This window comes from Ranitomeya imitator, chromosome 1 (genome assembly GCF_032444005.1).
Source record: "Ranitomeya imitator isolate aRanImi1 chromosome 1, aRanImi1.pri, whole genome shotgun sequence".
Lineage (NCBI taxonomy): Eukaryota > Metazoa > Chordata > Amphibia > Anura > Dendrobatidae > Ranitomeya > Ranitomeya imitator.
The window spans coordinates 171,629,091-171,650,065 of NC_091282.1; the positions used below are offsets into that span (position 1 = coordinate 171,629,091).

At 46.6% G+C, this 20,975-nt stretch overlaps 1 protein-coding gene across 7 annotated transcripts in view; it reads left to right on the forward strand.

Moving 5' to 3' along the window:
* LOC138665154 (inositol hexakisphosphate and diphosphoinositol-pentakisphosphate kinase 2) overlaps positions 1–20,975 on the forward strand; it is a 210,248-nt gene that overhangs the window by 141,233 nt on the left and 48,040 nt on the right. For all 7 annotated transcript variants that reach the window (XM_069752444.1, XM_069752428.1, XM_069752437.1 and 4 more), the window contains 3 exons: positions 8,879–9,006; positions 13,692–13,806; positions 15,996–16,103. In XM_069752444.1, coding sequence (XP_069608545.1) covers positions 8,879–9,006; positions 13,692–13,806; positions 15,996–16,103 — 351 coding nt within the window. The remainder of the gene's footprint in view (positions 1–8,878; positions 9,007–13,691; positions 13,807–15,995; positions 16,104–20,975) is intronic.

Here is a 20,975-nt window from a genome sequence, read left to right on the forward strand (position 1 = left end):
TTTTTATTATTTTTTTTTCTAAAGTCTCCCTGAAAAAAAAAAAAAAAAAAAAAAAAACAGTGGGAGATTAATATTGGCCTTTCTGCTTGTGTGCCAGTCTTGACTCCTGGGTGTGCCATCTCTCTCTCTCTCTCTCTCTCTCTCTCTCTCTCTCTCTCTCTCCAATTGTGGTCCATAGAAAGCCTATATTTTTTTTCCTTGATTTGGGTTCCAAAATCTACCAGAGAAAATAACTCCATCAATCATTGGTAGAAAAATATTGGCCTCTGGGCTTGTGTGCCACTCCTGATTCCTGTGTGCGTCATCTCTCACTCAGTGGCCCATAGAAAGCATATAGTTTGTTACATTTGTTTTCTAAATTCTCCCTGCAAAAATCAAATTTTTTTTTTTTTGGGGGGGTTTCTAAAGTGTTCCTGAAAAAAATAAAAATAAAAAACAAATAATAGTGTGACATTAATATTAACATTTGTGCTTCAGTGACAGTCCTGCGTGTGGGGCATCTCTCTAATTTGCAGCCACCAAAAAAAGAGTGTGTAACATTGTGCCTGATTTTCGCGGTGGTCTCACCAACCTGTAAAGGGGTAGCTAAATCATACTGAAGTTATAGCTCACCGTGTAAGTTGTGTGACTGCAACAAATAACGTTAGTTTGGTTACGTTTTTAAAACAATGAGGAAGTCTAGTGGAAGAGGTCGTGGCCGGGGGCGTTCATTGTCAGCTGGTAATGAGGGTAGTGGTAGTGGTGGAGCATCAGGTGGTCGTGGGGAAAAAAATATTGCACCTAAGTCTGGAGCTGTGGAGCCAGGTTCGTCGTCCGGCTACACAAGGCCTCGAACGCTCCCTTTTCTGGGATTAGGAAAACCGCTTTTAAAGCCGGAGCAGCAAGAGCAAGTTTTGGCTTATCTTGCTGACTCAGCCTCTAGCTCTTTTGCCTCCTCTCGTGAAACTGGTAAAAGTAAAAGCAGCGCGTCGTTAGTGGATGTTCACGGTCAGGGACAAGTCACTTCCTTGTCCTCTTCAGCAAAAACAACAACAGAGAAGAATGCAGCAGGCGACACAACGGGTTACTCCATGGAGCTCTTTACACATACCGTCCCTGGCTTAGAAAGTGAAGCAGTTAACAGTCCATGCCCATTACAAATTGAATCTGACATGGAGTGCAGTGACGCACAGCCACAGCCAGACTACTATGCTGGTCCTTTGACTCAGACCACAACATTGCCCTCGCAGGGTGCTGATCAAGAATCAGACCCTGATGAGACTATGTTGCCCCATCACGAACGCTATACCACCGAACGACACGGTGACACAGACGAAGTTGCGCAGGAGGTACAAGAAGAGTTATTAGATGACCCAGTTCTTGACCCCGATTGGCAGCCATTGGGGGAACAGGGTGCAGGCGGCAGCAGTTCTGAAGCAGAGGAGGAGGAGGGGCCGCAGCAGGCATCAACATCGCCACAGGTTCCATCTGCCGGGCCCGTATCTTGCCCAAAACGCGTGGCAAAGCCAAAACCTGGTGGAGGACAGCGTGGCCATCCGGTTAAAGCTCAGTCTGCAATGCCTGAAAAGGTATCCGATGCTAGAAAGAGTGCAGTCTGGCATTTTTTTAAACAACATCCAATTGATCAGCGCAAAGTCATCTGTCAAAAATGTTCTACTTCCTTAAGCAGAGGTCAGAATCTGAAAAGTCTCAATACTAGTTGCATGCATAGACATTTAACCACCATGCATTTGAAAGCTTGGACTAACTACCAAACGTCCCTTAAGGTTGTTGCACCCTCGGCCAATGAAGCTAGTCATCAACGCAACATCCCTTCCGGCAGTGTAGGACCACCATTTAGCGCACCACCTGCTGTATCTGTGCAGGTATCTTTGCCAGGCCAAAGCAGTCAGGGTCAGGGAATCACCAGTTTCGTAGTAGGAAACACTGCATCTAGGGCACCGGCGGCAACAATACCATCTCCCACCGTCTCTCAGTCTGCCATGTCCACCGGCACCCCCGCTAGTTCCACGATCTCCATCTCTCCAGTCCAGCTCACCCTACATGAGACTATGGTTAGAAAAAGGAAGTACTTAGCCTCGCATCCGCGTACACAGGGTTTGAACGCCCACATAGCTAGACTAATCTCGTTAGAGATGATGCCCTACCGGTTAGTTGAAAGCGAAGCTTTCAAAGACCTGATGGACTACGCTGTACCACGCTACGAGCTACCCAGTCGACACTTTTTTTCCAGAAAAGCCATCCCAGCCCTCCACCAGCATGTTAAAGAGCGCATCGTCCATGCACTCAGGCAATCTGTGAGCACAAAGGTGCACCTGACAACAGATGCATGGACCAGTAGGCATGGCCAGGGACGTTACGTGTCCATCACGGCACACTGGGTAAATGTGGTGGATTCAGGGTCCACAGGGGACAGCAAGTTTGGGACAGTTCTGCCTAGCCCACGGTCTAGTAAACAGTTGTCTGTAGCCGTTCGCACCCCCTCCTCCTCCTCCTCCTCCTCGTCCTCCTGCAGAAGCAAGAGCTCGTCCACAGACCGCAGTCGCACAAACACTCCATCCGCACCTGCCACTGTTGCACACCAGGTCTCCCATTATGGGGCAGCTACTGGCATACGTCAGCAGGCTGTATTGGCTATGAAGTGTTTGGGCGACAATAGACACACCGCGGAAGTTCTGTCCGAGTTCTTGCAGCAAGAAACGCAGTCGTGGCTGGGCACTGTAGATCTTGAGGCAGGCAAGGTAGTGAGTGATAACGGAAGGAATTTCATGGCTGCCATCTCCCTTTCCCAACTGAAACACATTCCTTGCCTGGCTCACACCTTAAACCTGGTGGTGCAGTGCTTCCTGAAAAGTTATCCGGGGTTATCCGACCTGCTCCTCAAAGTGCGTGGACTTTGCGCACATATCCGCCGTTCGCCTGTACACTCCAGCCGTATGCAGACCTATCAGCGTTCTTTGAACCTTCCCCAGCATCGCCTAATCATAGACGTTGCAACAAGGTGGAACTCAACACTGCACATGCTTCAGAGACTGTGCGAACAGAGGCGGGCTGTTATGTTTTTGTGGGAGGATACACATACACGGGCAGGCAGTAGGATGGCAGACATGGAGTTGTCAGGTGTGCAGTGGTCGAAGATTCAAGACATGTGTCAAGTCCTTCAGTGTTTTGAGGAATGCACACGGCTGGTTAGTGCAGACAACGCCATAATAAGCATGAGCATCCCCCTAATGCGTCTGCTGATGCAAAGTTTGACGCACATAAAGGATCAGGCGTCTGCACCAGAGGAAGAGGAAAGCCTTGATGACAGTCAGCGATTGTCTGGTCAGGGCAGTGTACATGACGAGGTACCGGGCGAAGAGGAGGTGGAGGATGAGGAGGATGATGGGGATGAGTATATTTTTAATGAGGAAGCTTTCCCGGGGGCACGGGAAATTGGTGGCGTGGCAAGGCCGGGTTCTGGTTTTTTGAGGGACACAAGTGACGTAGATTTGCCTGCAACTGCCCCTCAACCAAGCACAACCGCAGATTTGACAACGGGAACTTTGGCCCACATGGCGGATTATGCCTTGCGTATCCTCAAAAGGGACACACGCATTACAAAAATGATGAACGATGACGATTACTGGTTGGCCTGCCTCCTTGATCCTCGCTATAAAGGCAAATTGCAAAATATTATGCCACATGAGAACTTGGAACTAATATTAGCAACAAAACAATCAACTCTTGTTGACCGTTTGCTTCTGGCATTCCCTGCACACAGCGCCCGTGATCGTTCTCACACGAGCTCCAGGGGCCAGCAGACCAGAGGTGTTAGAGGGGCAGAAATCAGAAGTGGCGTTGGCCAGAGGGGTTTTCTGACCAGGTTGTGGAGTGATTTTTCTAGGACCGCAGACAGGACAGGTACTGCAGCATCAATTCAAAGTGACAGGAGACAACATTTGTCCAGTATGGTTACAAACTATTTTTCATCCCTTATCGACGTTCTCCCTCAACCGTCATTCCCATTTGATTACTGGGCATCCAAATTAGACACCTGGCCAGAATTGGCAGAATATGCATTGCAGGAGCTTGCTTGCCCGGCAGCTAGTGTCCTATCAGAAAGAGTATTCAGTGCTGCAGGTTCAATACTAACAGAAAAAAGGACTCGTCTGTCTACCCAAAATGTAGATGATCTAACCTTCATTAAAATGAACCACAACTGGATTTCAAAATCTTTTGCCCCACCCTGCCCGGCTGACACCTAGCTTTCCTATGAAAAGGTCTTGCCTGTGGACTATTCTGAATGACTTTTCCAATCTCGTAATTTTCTTCACCTGATTGTCCAGCATACGACATGTTTCCACCTCACGAAATGGCCAAACTCCCCACACGGGGTCGTGCTATCGCCACTTTGCGCTTGGACCCTTGAGAGTGCTGTTTGTCTGAAGAGGTGGGTGAGCCCGCTTTTGGTCGACGGCACTGCCACTGGGTCCCTCATAGTACAATAAAGTGTCTCTGGCGGTGGTGGTGCGCACCCAACGTCAGACTCACCGTTGTAATATGAGGGGCCCTGTGCCTGTACCGCCGGCCACAAGCCAGTTCCCCCCCCCCCCAGCTCAAACAGTGCTCTACCACTAGCAAAATTATCTCTCACAGCTTCACCAATGTGTAGTCTAGGCGCTGACATCCTTCAATGACTGGCACTGACAATACCATTGTTTTGACATTTTTGTTATGTTAGGCCTTCGAAGCCTGTCTGCGGTCACTCCTTCCACTAGACTTCCACTGACCAGACCACTGCTGCCCGTGTACCCCTGGAACCAATTTAAAATTGCCTACAGCCATGTGTGATTATTTTAGGCCGTCGATGCCTGTCTGCGGTCACTCCTTCCACTAGGCCTCCACTGACCACACCACTGCTGCCCGTGTAACCCTGGAACCAATTTAAAATTGCCTACAGCCATGTGTTATTATTTTAGGCCTTCGATGCCTGTCTGCGGTCACTCCTTCCACTAGGCCTCCACTGACCACACCACTGCTGCCCGTGTAACCCTGGAACCAATTTAAAATTGCCTACAGCCATGTGTTATTATTTTAGGCCTTCGATGCCTGTCTGCGGTCACTCCTTCCACTAGGCCTCCACTGACCACACCACTGCTGCCCGTGTAACCCTGGAACCAATTTAAAATTGCCTACAGCCATGTGTTATTATTTTAGGCCTTCGATGCCTGTCTGCGGTCACTCCTTCCACTAGGCCTCCACTGACCACACCACTGCTGCCCGTGTAACCCTGGAACCAATTTAAAATTGCCTACAGCCATGTGTTATTATTTTAGGCCTTCGATGCCTGTCTGCGGTCACTCCTTCCACTAGGCCTCCACTGACCACACCACTGCTGCCCGTGTAACCCTGGAACCAATTTAAAATTGCCTACAGCCATGTGTTATTATTTTAGGCCTTCGATGCCTGTCTGCGGTCACTCCTTCCACTAGGCCTCCACTGACCACACCACTGCTGCCCGTGTAACCCTGGAACCAATTTAAAATTGCCTACAGCCAGCCCAATTTTTTTATTTTAGGCCTTCGATGCCTGTCTGCGGTACATTCTTTCAACTACTACTACACTGACCAGGGCACTGCTGCCCAAGTACCCCTGGAACCAATTTAAAATTGCCTACAGCCATGTGTTAATATTTTAGGCCTTCGATGCCTGTCTGCGGTCACTCCTTCCACTAGGCCTCCACTGACCACACCACTGCTGCCCGTGTAACCCTGGAACCAATTTAAAATTGCCTACAGCCATGTGTTATTATTTTAGGCCTTCGATGCCTGTCTGCGGTCACTCCTTCCACTAGGCCTCCACTGACCTGTCTACTGCGGCCCGTGTACCCCTTGAACCAACCTAATAAAATATTTAAAAAATTAATTTGATTATAAAAAATAAGATCGTGTTGAGATCTCAAATGCAGACATTTTAACATTAAAAACAAACACACAACAAAAATCTGGAACTGTACTAAAAAGGTCCACCAGCTACAATTACTTTCTCCTGCAAGAAGTTAACTGAAAGGTTTTTTTGGAGTTGTTAACACAGATATGGCATCCACCGAGTGTTGTCCTGTCGCGTCTCCTTTAAATTATTTCCAATAAGATGTTAAACTATTAATTTAATAAAATCAATAATTAAAAAAATAATTGAGTAAGTCAAAAGCACATTGCAAATAAACATTAATTACAAATCAAGAAGCATGGCGCGTCCGAGGGTGAGTAGATACCGAATAAGAATATAATCACCCTCGGGCGCGCAATGCTTATTTACAACAGCCTTCCTTCCTAAGAATCAGCCCTTCCGTGGTGTAGAGAGAGGTTGTTGTTACACTCCAAGGTGTTCCCCAGGTTGCCTTTCCTGAGCTTCGATCTTCCGGCTCTCGTTTACTAGCTGTTGGAAACTACGCTGCATTAGGCCTACAAATTGTGTATGGGTGAAACAGTGGCGCATCTGCGGTCCCTCCTTCCACTAGGCCTCCACTGACCTGTCTACTGCTGCCCGTGTACCCCTTGAACCAACATCTTAAAATAAAAAAATAATTATTTTGATTATAAAAAATAAGATCGTGTTGAGATCTCAAATGCAGACATTTTAACATTAAAAACAAACACACAACAAAAATCTGGAACTGTACTAAAAGGTCCACCAGCTACAATTACTTTCTCCTGCAAGAAGTTAACTGAAAGGTTTTTTTGGAGTTGTTAACACAGATATGGCATCCACCGAGTGTTGTCCTGTCGCGTCTCCTTTAAATTATTTCCAATAAGATGTTAAACTATTAATTTAATAAAATCAATAATTAAAAAAATAATTGAGTAAGTCAAAAGCACATTGCAAATAAACATTAATTACAAATCAAGAAGCATGGCGCGTCCGAGGGTGAGTAGATACCGAATAAGAATATAATCACCCTCGGGCGCGCAATGCTTATTTACAACAGCCTTCCTTCCTAAGAATCAGCCCTTCCGTGGTGTAGAGAGAGGTTGTTGTTACACTCCAAGGTGTTCCCCAGGTTGCCTTTCCTGAGCTTCGATCTTCATGCTCTCGTTTAGTAGGTGTCGGAAAGTAGGCTGCATTAGGCCTAAAAAATGGGGAATGGGGTGGAGAGAGATGGTGTGTTACACTCCAAGGTGTTCTCCAGGTTTCCTCGCCATTGCTTCGATCTTCCGACTCTCGTTTAGTAGTTGTAGAAAACTACACTGCATTAGGCCTACAAAATGGGTATCGGGTGGAGAGAGATGGTGTGTTACACTCCAAGGTGTTCCCCAGGTTTCCTTGCCATTGCTTCGGTCTTCCGACTCTCGTTTAGTAGTTGTAGAAAAGTACACAGCATTAGGCCTACAAAATGGGTATGGGGTGGAGAGAGATGGTGTGTTACACTCCAAGGTGTTCCCCAGGTTGCCTTTCCTGAGCTTCTATCTTCAGGCTCTCATTAAATTGTGGTTAAATGGAACAACTGCATTTGGCGTACTAGTTGGTTTGGGGCCTACTATCGGTGTCTGCCACTCCTTGCTGTTCTCCTGGTTTCCTGTCCTGAAATTCCATTTTCAGCCTCTCGTTAAGTAGTTGTTAATGTTAGACTGCATTTGGCCTACTAGTTGGGTTGGGGCCTACTATCGGTGTCTGCCACTCCTTGCTGTTCTCCTCCACTGAACAAAGCTGTGCCGCCTGTTTACTACGGTTGCCAATTTTGAACTGCATTTCGACTACTTACTGATTTGGCCCTACTCTCTGTGTCAGCCTCTCATTCCAGTTGTCCTCCACTGCAATGCCCCCTGGTTATTCCTGTGTTACCAATTTTGAACTGCATTTAGCCCACTTTCTTCTTTGGGCCTATATCTGTGTTTCCACTTCATCGTGCCCATTGCCCAGCCAGTGATAGATGAGTCTGCTGGTACATTGACCCATAACGCAACATTCCCCGTGCACGCTACACAACAACATTGTGACCCTGCTGAAAGTCAGGTTGCTCTTCCCGCATACCATACCACCTTACACGGGGACAAAGAGGAAGGTGCAGATGAAAGTGCAGGTTCCTTCATCAGGTGGGGGGAGGAATACTAGTTGGCGACGTCACTGGCACAGGGCCTCTCATAGTACGCAAAAGTGTTGCTGCCGGTGGGAGGCGCCCCCGCCGTGCAAACACACCGCTGTACTTTGAGGGGCCCTGTGCCAGTGCCAATGCCAACGAGTGGGCCCCCCCTGCTTGCTCAGGATCACAGCACTTGCAAAGTTGAAATACTTACCTCTCCCTGCTCCACTGCCGTGACGTGGTCCAGATTTACTGGGCCCACTAATTACTTGAACCAGCCCTACCCCCCACAACTTTAGCCAAATGACCCCCAATTTCAAATGCCTTCCAATTATTTTAAGGTAAATTACGCTTGACAAGCTTCATTAAGAAGAATGGATGGTTTTGACATTAAAATGGGCACTCTAGGTGTTTTCCTGGCCCCCACTCACTGCCGACTATGCTGCCCCATTGACTTGCATTGGGTTTCGTGTTTCGGTCGATCCCGACTTTACGTCATAATCGGCCGATTTCACTCGACCCGACTTTGGACATAGTCGGGTTTCGCAAAACCCGGCTCGACTCTAAAAAGGTCAAGGTCGCTCAACTCTAGTAGTGACGACTCTGACCGCTAAAAATAACCCTTAAAATTACAAGAAAATAGCTCAAAATATATCCAAATGTTGAATATTCTTTTTCTTTCTATACATTAAGCTTTTATTTATTTTTTTTTACATAAAACTAGTACATCCATAGGGTAGCCTGAGAATATGACTGCGCCAATTCTTCAAAGTTCACATTATGATACTGTTTTTTCCATCTCTCATTGCAATGTAGGAATATGGAATATCCAAAGCCGAAAAGCTGGAGATTGCCAAAGGTTATTGCACCCCTCTGGTTCGGAAGATCCGCTCTGATCTGCAGAGAACTCAGGATGACGACACCGTTAATAAACTTCATCCACTGTAAGGAGACCTATGACTTATGTAATATAATTCTATGGATTTCTTCTCATTATTTATTTATTTATTTATTTATTTATTTTAAATCCAACTTTTTTTTTTTTTATTGAAAATTTTCAAATTAGGGACACTTGCCGACAAAAATATAATAAACGCTGCCCACCAACCCCTCCAATCACAGTACAAGTCATATTAGAGTTCATAAGAGGCACAGTACGCTAAAGGAGAAAATATCTTGGTTATGGTTAACTTGTTATAACAGAGATTAAATACATGCCATCTTACCATATTTATCAGTAGTCAAGCCCTCAACATACCCCAGTATACACACAAAAGGAGTATGGAATATGAAAGAATAAAATAAATCCACGGATTTGGACCTGCCAGGCCACCATCACTTTTGTCTCTCTTTTAGAGATGGGCGAACTTGAGCCACGTGTTCAGCGTTCGCACCGGACTTTTGCTGACTGGTGCTAACTTCCAAACACTGAGAAAGTTTGCTTGCCCCAAATTAGTTCCCTGTACAGGAGATTAATACTATAAACTATCTGTAGGGTATTCAAGTAGGGGAATTGTCTAAGGCTTATAGCAGTTGAGGCATCCACATCTTTTTAACTAAATTCGTGCGGCCCAACACAGACAATAGCGATTTAGACCAGTTCTGCATTTTATGATTGACTTTTGTAAAAAATTGAGGTTAAATTTAATCTTTCAGTCGTTTATTTGCGATGTTATATTAATGCCCATATATTTAGACTCAGAGGCTACTCGTAATCCAGAATAACATAAAAAGGAACAGTGCCACCATTATCCAATGGAAGCAGACTGATGTATGGTACTTCAAGTAATCACTAAACCTGAACGTCTCCCAAATCTCTCCCAGTAGTCTCCATCGCCACGAGACCTCTGCAAAAAACAATAATGCATCATCAGTATAAAGCACCACTTTCTCCACTACAGTCCCTCTACTGAAACCCTCGGTACCAGGATGATTCCTAGTGATTGCGGCAAGAGGCTTAATAGTGCGAAGAGCAGGGGAGACAGCGGGCAACCCTGTCTGGTGCGTCTACCAAGTCCAAAAGTGGGGGAAAGCGGTCAGTTAACCCATAATCTATCTACCGGCCTCCCATACAGCAGCTTTATCCACAATATGAAATATTGGGTTTGCTGTCCTGACAGAGACCCTCATGCTGAACACGGCGGAGAAGTTTCCACTTACCCAGTACCTGTCCCGGCGTGGAAGAACAGGCAGCGCCTGTGCGTCGGTGTCCGGGTTCTGGATGTGCCATCCGAGCAGGCGTCCGTGCAGCACGGTCGGATGGCCGGGCTCCTTCTGTGGCTGCCACGCCGCCCTCCCCTCTCTGCCGGCGTCCATATGCAGCTGCCGCTTCCGGGTTGCCTGTCTGGCGTCACGCACAAGGCACGCGGGAGAATGGGCGTGCCCACGTGACGTCGGAGGCGGGCGCCGGATCCAAGATGGCGGCGCTCATGAAGAAAACGCTGGCCAGTGGAAAAGGACTCCGGCGGCGCGGCAGATGAGGAGGGGCAACCAATGGGCACCGGAGGAGGCGGGAAGTGCAGTGGATCCCTCATAAAAGGGGGCATGACTACAGAAGACGCGCTCATGCCCAAAAGCTTAATCATGGAAGTGAGGCAGCAGCCGCCATCACAGCATCAGCAGTCATACTGGTAGCCCTAACATCGGCCTGTAGGGTAGGTGATTTACAAGCTCTGTCGATATGCCCTCCTTATACTTAGGTTTTTGACGACAAGATAATTCTAAGACCAGACCTGGCGTATCTCACCAAAGTGGTCCTAAAATTCCATAGGAGTCAGAAGATTACTTTACCATCATTTTATAATAATCCTAAAACTCCTGGGGAACAAAAGTTCCATATGTTAGATGTAAGAAGATCTATGTTACAATACATGACCATGACTAGTCAGTGGAAGAAAGACCAAACCCTATTTGTAGCCTTTTAGGGTAGTAAAAAAGGGTGTGGGGTAGCTAAAAGTACCATTGCTAGATGGATCAGGGAGGCCATTAGTCTATCCTATTCTGCGAGTGGCACTATGTTTCCTGATGGCATCAAGGCTCACTCCACCAGAGCCGTGGCTACCTCCTGGGCAGAGAAAGCTGAGGTATCGATTGACCAAATTTGCAAGGCCGCTACCTGGTCCTCACCCTCAACTTTTTTCAAACGCTACCGGCTAAGCAGTGGTCCCTCCCTAAGGTTTCATTCTACAAAAGTCTCTCAGGTGTGCCGTCATGGGGGAAGGGAAAACACCAAGGTTACTTACCGGTAGCCGTTTTTTCCGGAAACCAAGATTGCACCTGTATGTTCCCTTTTTATCACCTTTTGGTGTGCACTATAGTTTTGGATGTGTTTAGTTCATATGATGTGGTGATGGATTTGCCATGTGTACTAACCAGGGGGGCGTCTAATGCTCTGAAAACCAACTGAAGCAACAGAGACGTACCGCCCTTTTATTTTCAGTAGGGTTTCCGGTCCTGACTGGGCGGATCCCCTCTCTCAGGTGTGCCGTCATGGGTTCTGGAAAAAACGGCTGCCAGTAAGTAACCTTGGTGTTTCCCCCTTATAAAAAAACCCTGTTTGACAAAACATGCGTTTATTCTTGCCTTTTTCATTCACATACACATTGTGTGCCTTTGCGCCTCCTTCCAACTCTGCATATCCCCCCACTGTTCCAATTAAAACAAACTGTTCCTTTGTATTTTAACACCATCTTGGAGGAATTCCCCGAACTGTCTGGTGTTGGGTTTCGATCCACTAATAGTCTGAATCAATACCCCTCTTAAGCATGCCTTCATGGCATCCCACGTAATGTTACACAAAGCTGAGTTATTGTTTTCCTGAAAATATTTGAGTGGATGATGCCAGATTATAATCTATGATTTGGATCCAGAAGGATTCACTGCCAATAAAACCAGAGATGTTATAGGTAACATACGTAGGGACGTCACTAGAGGCGAATGGCCGGAGAAGACTCTAGGCAGACACTTCACGGAGTCTACAAGAGGAAGACTATGTTCTGAGCCTAAGATCAAATCTATACGTGATGGTGTTTCATGGGATTTAGACTAACAGGAGATTTCTTTTTTTGGGGGATATTTAACACGCCATAGGTCCGTCGGTGACCTTTGCAATAGTAATTCACCTAACTGGGACCTAGAAGTCTGCAGCCTGATTTGGTTTACACCTCTCCCAATATGGATGAATAATGTTCCTAAAATATCCAATAATGACTTCAGGGTCAACCGGTATGATCAATAAATGCCGCTGTCACCTTCATCATGGAATTTTTATAGGGAGAAGGCATATAGACGGCTATCAAAAGAATTTCCTTGGAGGTTTTTTTTTACATTATGCCCCCCCGCCACCCTTCAATTTTAGTCAGGAGGTGCAGGGAATATTCCTCAGCTCTTATAGGTACCGGATCGCAGGGGCCCAGTGCAGTCTTCTGCAGGCCTGCATCCCCGGAGCTCTCCTACTGTACGACCGCTCACGTGCCTGGCCAGGCCATGGCTCCTTTGATAATGACTGCCTGTGATTGGCCCCCAGAAATCCTATTATCCTATCCATATCCTATACATTAATAGTAGCTCCGTGGAATATGACCTGAACCCTCCCCGCTGAGCCCGGTCATGTACCGAGATTGTATCCTCATACATGGCAATGCTATCAGCACTAATCTCCCTATCCTCCTCCTTTGCACACTGCACCACATGTTGTCAGATTCTAGAAAATCTTATTCACCCTTTGCTTTTGAAAGCTGCTTGATTTCTCAAGTTTGCAGATTTTTTTTAAACCCCCACTAACCCTCTGCATTACACTTCAGTAATGTTTATTTTCTTTCCCCCCCCCCCCCCCCCCTTCAGTTAGTGTGGGATGAATGAGGCATTAAAAGGTCATCATAAGACAATGTGATGTTTCCTCTAAAATCTGTATCTGCCGTCATAGTTGTAGTACTTAGTCGCTTTCCCTAGCATTGCATGGTTTCGAAGTATTCCAATGTCCAGATAATAAAAGGCAAGAGTTGGGGTATGTGCACACAACATTTTTTTCAGGTGGATTCTGCCCAAAAAACGCCCCTTAAAATGGAAATAATGCACGGCAATGTCAAAACGACAGTGGTGTGCTCATGTTCCTTCTTACGGCACGTCTTATCTGCTTCAGGATTCAGAAACGTGTAAGTGGCTAAAAGACGTGCTCATGTGTCAGGAAGTTTTCACTATTAGTCCCCACAAGAACCATGGCAAAACCACCGAGTCTGCTCCGGGACACCGGCTGCTGGAGTTTTCTTGAAGCGGCGTCACCTGGAAAAACTCGGAGGCTGCATAAGACTGTGTTTGTACATTTCCTTAGGAGACGCTAGAGAAAACGGTGGCATTGAACAATTTTGCCAAAACTACCGGTCATACAGCTCCACACTGACTACAGACCCCACCCTATGTTTCATATTGACACCTTGTAGTCTATGTTGACGTCACATTTTTTAGGCCACCCTTAAGCACAGTGGCCAAGTGAAGTGACCTCATCATGAACAACACATCAGCATTGAGCCAAATGTCTTGAATGTGCCTTGTCCTGTTGTATAAGCTACTTGCCCTAACAGAGAATGTTTTTAGGGTCTGCACCTCTCATCTCCCCCGTTTTTGTTGTTAGATACTCCCGAGGAGTGATGTCTCCGGAACGCCACGTGCGCACACGACTGTACTTTACCAGTGAGAGTCACGTGCACTCGCTGCTCTCCATCCTTCGTTTTGGCTCTCTCTGTGACGTAAGTAGCATTACTTCCTGTGCTACATCTGTGTGACTGATCTGCGGCCCACCCAAGGGGGCTTTGCTTGTAGTGTATCCTCAATCATTGATAAATTGTAAGGTAAATGTAAAACCGAATGCCCTTCATAAGTAAATTAGTAGTATTCATTATTGTATGTAGTTTAACCCCTGCCATAAATGTACAGTGTGTATGTGCATTCAATGTATGGAGCAGGCAAGAGAGAGGAACTGATGTGGTCGGAGCGAGCTCCAATTTGCAGTCATTTTAGAGTTTGAAACTTGCGGTTATCCATCTCTCCCGTGGTGCGCAAATGTGCGGTTATGGCAGCCAGGGATCAGTAACTAAAAAAAAATGTGTTGTGTTTTTTATATATATTACAGCATATCACAAGTGAGTACACCGATCACATAATTGTCAGTAATTCATTATATCTTTTCATGGGACAAATCTGAAGATCTGACACTTACATACAATGTATAGAAATCATCGTACAGCTTGAATAACAGTGTAATGAGGAGTCAAGGGTGGGTGAACGAAATGTAAATGGTAGAAGCCCTATTTTCTGTCTTTAACATAAAAAAACCTAACCTCCCCCCAAACAAAATCTAAAAGCTTTTTTTCTTTGCAGTGTTTTTTTTTAAGCTGTAAAACCAAAAATCTCTTTTAAATTTGGTATTGCCATAATAGTTCTCGCCCATATAACTAGCGAATGTTCTAAAAACCTGCAACATTTTTATTTCCCCCCCCCATGTTTCAGTACATCATAGGATATAAAATGATTGGTCTCATTCAAAACGACAACTCGTCCCACAAAACAATCTTTCGCATACTTCGATGGAAAAATAAAAAGTTATGACTCTTTGATGGGTAGGAGGAAAAAATTAATGAAAAATGACTGCAAATTAATGAAAAGTATCGAAGTACTGGTATTTATTTTGCAGCATGGGCCAGCGAATGCAGTGTTAAGGTACCGTCACACATAGCGACGCTGCAGCGATACCGACAACGATCCGGATCGCTGCAGTGTCGCTGTTTGGTCGCTGGAGAGCTGTCACACAGACCGCTCTCCAGCGACCAACAATCCCGAGGTCCCCGGTAACCAGGGTAAACATCGGGTAACTAAGCGCAGGGCCTTTAAGGTACTGTCACACTAGACGATATCGCTAGCGATCCGTGACGTTGCAGCGTCCTCGCTAGCGATATCGTCCAGTGTGACAGGCAGCAGCGATCAGGCCCCTGCTGGGAGATCGCTGGTCGGGGAAGAAAGTCCAGAACTCTATTTCGTCACTGGACTCCCCGTAGACATCGCTGAATCGGCGTGTGTGACACCGATTCAGCGATGTCTTCACTGGTAACCAGGGTAAACATCGGGTAACTAAGCGCAGGGCCGCGGTTAGTAACCCGATGTTTACCCTGGTTACCATCCTAAAAGTAAAAAAACAAACACTACATACTTACCTACAGCCGTCTGTCCTCCAGCGCTGTGCTCTGCTCTCCTCCTGCTCTGGCTGTGAGCGTCGGTCAGCCGGAAAGCATAGCGGTGACGTCATCGCTCTGCTTTCTGGCTGCCCGGCGCTCACAGCCAGACCAGAGAAGCAGAGCGCCGGGGACAGACAGCGGAAGGTAAGTATGTAGCGTTTGTTTTTTTACTTTTTAGGATGGTAACCAGGGTAAACATCGGGTTACTAAGCGCGGCCCTGCGCTTAGTTACCCGATGTTTACCCTGGTTACCGGGGACCTCGGGATCGTTGGTCGCTGGAGAGCTGTCTGTGTGACAGCTCTCCAGCGACCAAACAGCGACGCTGCAGCAATCCGGATCGTTGTCAGTATCGCTGCAGCGTCACTATGTGTGACGGTACCTTTACACTATGTCCCATGAATTAATGCTGACACCTACCACAGTAGAAGAGACCCAAGTGCAGGAGATCGTTTCTGTGGTGAGGAGTCGCCATCTAGTGGTGAAAAGTCAAAATTACTTTACAATGACAATAGTACTACATTGTATATACAGTACAGTTCTATATGAATATGATCTCTGAACTCCTATGGACAAGGTTAAAAGTGAACTCTGTTCAGTTGTTTTCTCCAAGTGATATCTGTAGCCAGACTTTCATCATGTATTAGTGTGCAAGGGGCATTTGTGTGCAGAAGTCACTATCCTAATGTCACCTCATGCTGTGCTCTAGGAATCTAAGGATGAGCAGTGGAAAAGGGCGATGGACTACTTGAACTTTGTAAATGAACTGAACTACATGACGCAGATTGTGATTATGCTCTATGAAGACCCAAACAAGGTGACTCTAAATGTCCAAAATCCAATTTACTAGCTTGAATGTGGATATAAAAAGTGTCAATGGGTAACTTTTCATAGTTAAAGCCAGTATACCAAAGTGATCCTTAAAGAGAACCTGTAATCACTATTTAAGTAAAGGCATGGCCTGGGTTGTGAAGTCGGAGTCCATTTTGGTGGCGTCTGACTCAGTGTCATGGAAATTGAGGAGTCGGAGGTGTGGCCCTGGGTATGGCTATGATGGCCCTGATATACTCGTTTAATGGATACCTGTAGTGTTTAATTCACCCTTAGAAGTTGTGGTGCAGTATCCTCTTCGTGCATCGGGGCAGGACTTTGGGTAGGGTCTTCGGCTCTGCCGGCCCATCCGCATTTGTATGAGCCTCCTTCTTTAAATTTCACACTAGCGCTGTCTGCGCACATTCACGTCCCCGCGTTCTCCAGCAAAATGGCGCAGGTGCAGATTGGGATCGCGGCTCAATGACTAGCGGGGATCTTAATAGTTTCCACTGACTGTGTGCAAGCACTGCCCGCGGCAAGGGTGGCACTAGTGCAAAATTTAAAAAAGGAGGCTCTTACAAGAAAAAAAAGAATAATAAGTACTGATATATGCAGGAAAGGCCTAATCATCCATGTAAGAAATGGTGCTGTACAATGACAGTAGGCCCACGTTACCAAGCCCTTCTCCAAGTGGTAGCAGTGGCAAAACCAGTCACCATCCAAAAACTGCTCGATAATTATAGGATGATAAATGGCATTGAGCAATTAGGGAGACCGGTGAGTGATGGTGTAGTTGGTGTATGACAATTGGCTAAGGGCATCTGCCAATGACTGATCCTTTCCGGCAATTAATTGGTTAAAAAAAACCTGTACATGTTGGATGTGATATAAAATTCAGAAATTGCATCAATTGCTTTAAAATGAGCATTAGCTATAGCCAAGATAGAGGTATAGTTCTAACCTTTATGTAAGATGATATGATTTCTGCACAGAAGAAGCTGCAGCATGGCCCGATACCGAGCCAGGCATCAGGATTCCCGGTTCTAACCAGCGGCCACCCTGCCATGTGTCACTTCATTGGGATCCTACCCATCCATTCCTTACAGCCCTGCATAAATGATCTTCATACATCTGGCTTGTTATATGGTAGTGAGAGCCAGGTGGCCCCATGGTCCGGAGCAGACGGACCCCGGCACCTGCTCACCCAGCCTCGCTGCCTTTGGTGAAGGAGTCATCCTATCAATCACTGGCATAATTCCTGGGCTATCGGGCTTACATCAGGTTGACCCGTAACTGCCCGTCGGACGGCACGGCGCTCATTACCATATAACATGAGAAATGTGCACAGATCATTTATGTAGGGCTAGGCGAAGTGAAGGAGCAGCAGCCAAGTGAATGTGTGTCATTAAGTGGTGCGATCACCGCATGCACTTGTTGGTGGGAGGAAACGTATCCACTGCCCTCCCCACACCTCCTGGACCGATATCCTAGATCTCTGGAGCCCTGGTAGTGATGAACAGAGGGAACTCGTGGCTACCGATCTCCAGTGTGATAAAACTATTTAGGTCTAAGGGCTAAGGTTTCTCCTTGTGGAGGCAATTTGTACATAAAACTATTAATTCACTTCTATGAAAAAAAAAAAAACAAACGGAACAAAATGGCCTATGCGTTTCGGGTTTTCCCTTCATCAGAATAAGAGAATGAGATGGAAAGCGGCAGCACAAGAACACCACCTGCTACACCCCACATATCCTTCTTATAGAAGACTGACAACTGAATTCTAGTATTCTAGCATGTCCTTGGATAGATGGAAGACTTTCTAATATTGAAACCAGTCCCAATGAGCTGATTAAATCCCCACTGTCTAATACCATTCAGCGTACTCCTTCTGGAGACTCATTTATTTCCTTTAGCACCAGACAATCACAAGTACAAATCCAGAATATTTAACTCTACAAAGAACCCTAAATCTGGAAAACAAGTGCCCTATCTAATCAATAAGCGTCCCGTTAATCCTGCTAGTCACCCTGTTCTAAGGTAAATTTAGTGCACACAGATTCCTAATAACACGCCTAATATTAAATATGCGTTTATTCAAGCCCCCCTCAATGTGTGAGTTGTGTCCCGCACGGCCGTTCCACCATGTATATTACAAGATCACTACCGCTAGTCAAGGACTGTGTGATGTCCACTCTCGCCAGATACATTGCTCACGCTTTTGTATATGTGATTACCCTTATCAGACGACTAAAGGGGCAAATCATGGTGTAGCCGGATTGTTGTGTGGCACCTTTCACACTACTTATCGAGGTGCACACTCAGTTGGCTGTAGTTTTCTTCATTTTGTGGTCACACACTGGACCTCATCTTCACCCGCCTCTGCTCCCTATCTAACCTCTCAAACTCACCTCTTCCTCTTTCTGACCACAACCTACTTACATTCTCTTCCCTTTCCACTCCTTGTCTACAACCCCCACCCCACAAACTCTCACACCCTCGCAGAAATCTTAAACACCTTGATCTTCACTCACTCTCTGAATCCCTCCTCCCTCTCACAGACATAAGCTCCCTACACAATGCGGATGATGCTGCCGCTCTATATAACACCACAATAGCTGCAGCTTTGGAATCTCTTGCCCCTCTCACACATACCAAAGCTCGCAAAATCAACAGACAACCCTGGCACACCAGCATGACAAAAGAACTGAGGCGAGCTTCCAGAGCTGCTGAGCGCAGATGGAAAAGATCCCACTCCATCGAGCACTTCATCGCATTCAAACAGTCCCTCACTGCTTTCAAAACCTTGCTCGCCACAGCAAAACAAACCTACTTCTCATCTCTCATATCCTCCCTGTCTCACAACCCCAAACAGTTATTCAACACCTTCAACTCTCTCCTCCGTCCCCCAGCACCTCCTCCCTCCCCACTCATCTCAGCTGAAGACTTCGCCTCATTTTTCAAGCAGAAAATTGAGAACATCAGAGACAATTTTAGTAAACAACCCCCAGAACCCTTCCTCCCAACTACCTAGCCCTCCACCTCCAAAACCAACTTCTCCACCATTACAGAAGACGGACTCTCCACTCTACTCTCAAGATCGCATCTCACCACCTGTGCACTTGACCCACTCCCATCCCACTTCATCCCAAACCTCACCACAGTCTTCATCCCAACCCTAACCCATCTCTTTAACCTATCACTAACAACTGGCATTTTCCCCTCAAGCTTTAAACATGCCACAATCACACCTATCCTCAAAAAGCCCTCTCTTGACCCATCCTCTGTATCTAGCTATCGCCCTATATCACTTCTCCCCTTTGCCTCAAAACTACTGGAACAACATGTCCATATTGAACTGTCCTCCCATCTATCTTCCTGCTCCTTCTTCGACCGCTTTCAATCAGGCTTCCGGTCACACCACTCCACTGAAACTGCCCTAACTAAGGTCACCAATGACCTATTAACCGCCAAGAGCAAGCGACACTACTCTGTCCTCCTCCTCCTGGACCTGTCCTCTGCCTTTGACACAGTGGACCATTCCCTGCTGCTGCAGACCCTCTCATCCCTTGGCATCACAGAATTGGCCCTATCCTGGATCTCATCATACCTAACTGACCGTACATTCAGCGTCTCCCACTCACACACCACCTCCTCACCTCGCCCCCTATCTGTCGGAGTCCCGCAAGGTTCAGTTCTAGGACCCCTGCTCTTCTCCATCTACACCTTTGGCCTGGGACAGCTCATAGAATCTCACGGCTTTCAGTATCATCTCTATGCTGACGACACACAGATCTACATCTCTGGACCAGATATCACCTCCCTACTAACCAGAATCCCTCAATGTCTGTCTGCTATTTCATCCTTCTTCTCCACTAGATTTCTAAAACTTAACATGGACAAAACAGAATTCATCATCTTTCCCCCATCTCACGCGATCTCCCCAACGAACCTATCCATTACAGTAAACGGCTGCCCACTCTCCCCAGTCCCACAAGCCCGCTGTCTTGGGGTAATCCTTGACACTGATCTCTCCTTTAAACCACATATCCAAACCCTTTCCACTTCCTGCCGCCTCCAACTCAAAAATATTTCACGGATCCGCACATTCCTAAACCAAGAATCTGCAAAAACCCTAGTCCATGCCCTCATCATCTCCCGCCTTGACTACTGTAACCTCCTGCTCTGTGGCCTCCCCTCTAACACTCTTGCACCCCTCCAATCTATTCTAAACTCTGCTGCCCGACTAATCCACCTGTCCCCCCGCTATTCCCCGGCCTCTCCCCTCTGTCAATCCCTGCACTGGCTCCCCATCACCCAGAGACTCCAGTACAAAAGCCTAACCATGACATATAAAGCCATCCACAACCTGTCTCCTCCATACATCTGTGACCTCGTCTCCCGGTACTTTCCTGCACGCAACCTCCGATCCTCACAAGATCTCCTTCTCTACTCCCCTATTATCTCCTCTTCCCACAATCGCATACAAGATTTCTCTCGTGCATCCCCCCTACTCTGGAATGCTCTACCACAACATATCAGACTCTCGCCTACCATCGAAACCTTCAAAAAGAACCTGAAGACCCACCTCTTCCGACAAGCCTACAACCTGCAGTAACCACCGATTGACCAAACCGCTGCACGGCCAGCTCTACCCTCACCTACTGTATCCTCACCCATCCCTTGTAGATTGTGAGCCCTCGCGGGCAGGGTCCTCTCTCCTCCTGTACCAGTTGTGACTTGTATTTTTCAAGATTATTGTACTTGTTTTATTATGTACACCCCTCCTCACATGTAAAGCGCCATGGAATAAATGGCGCTATAATAATAAATAATAATAATAATAATAATAATAATTTTGTCTAGCTCCATACACACT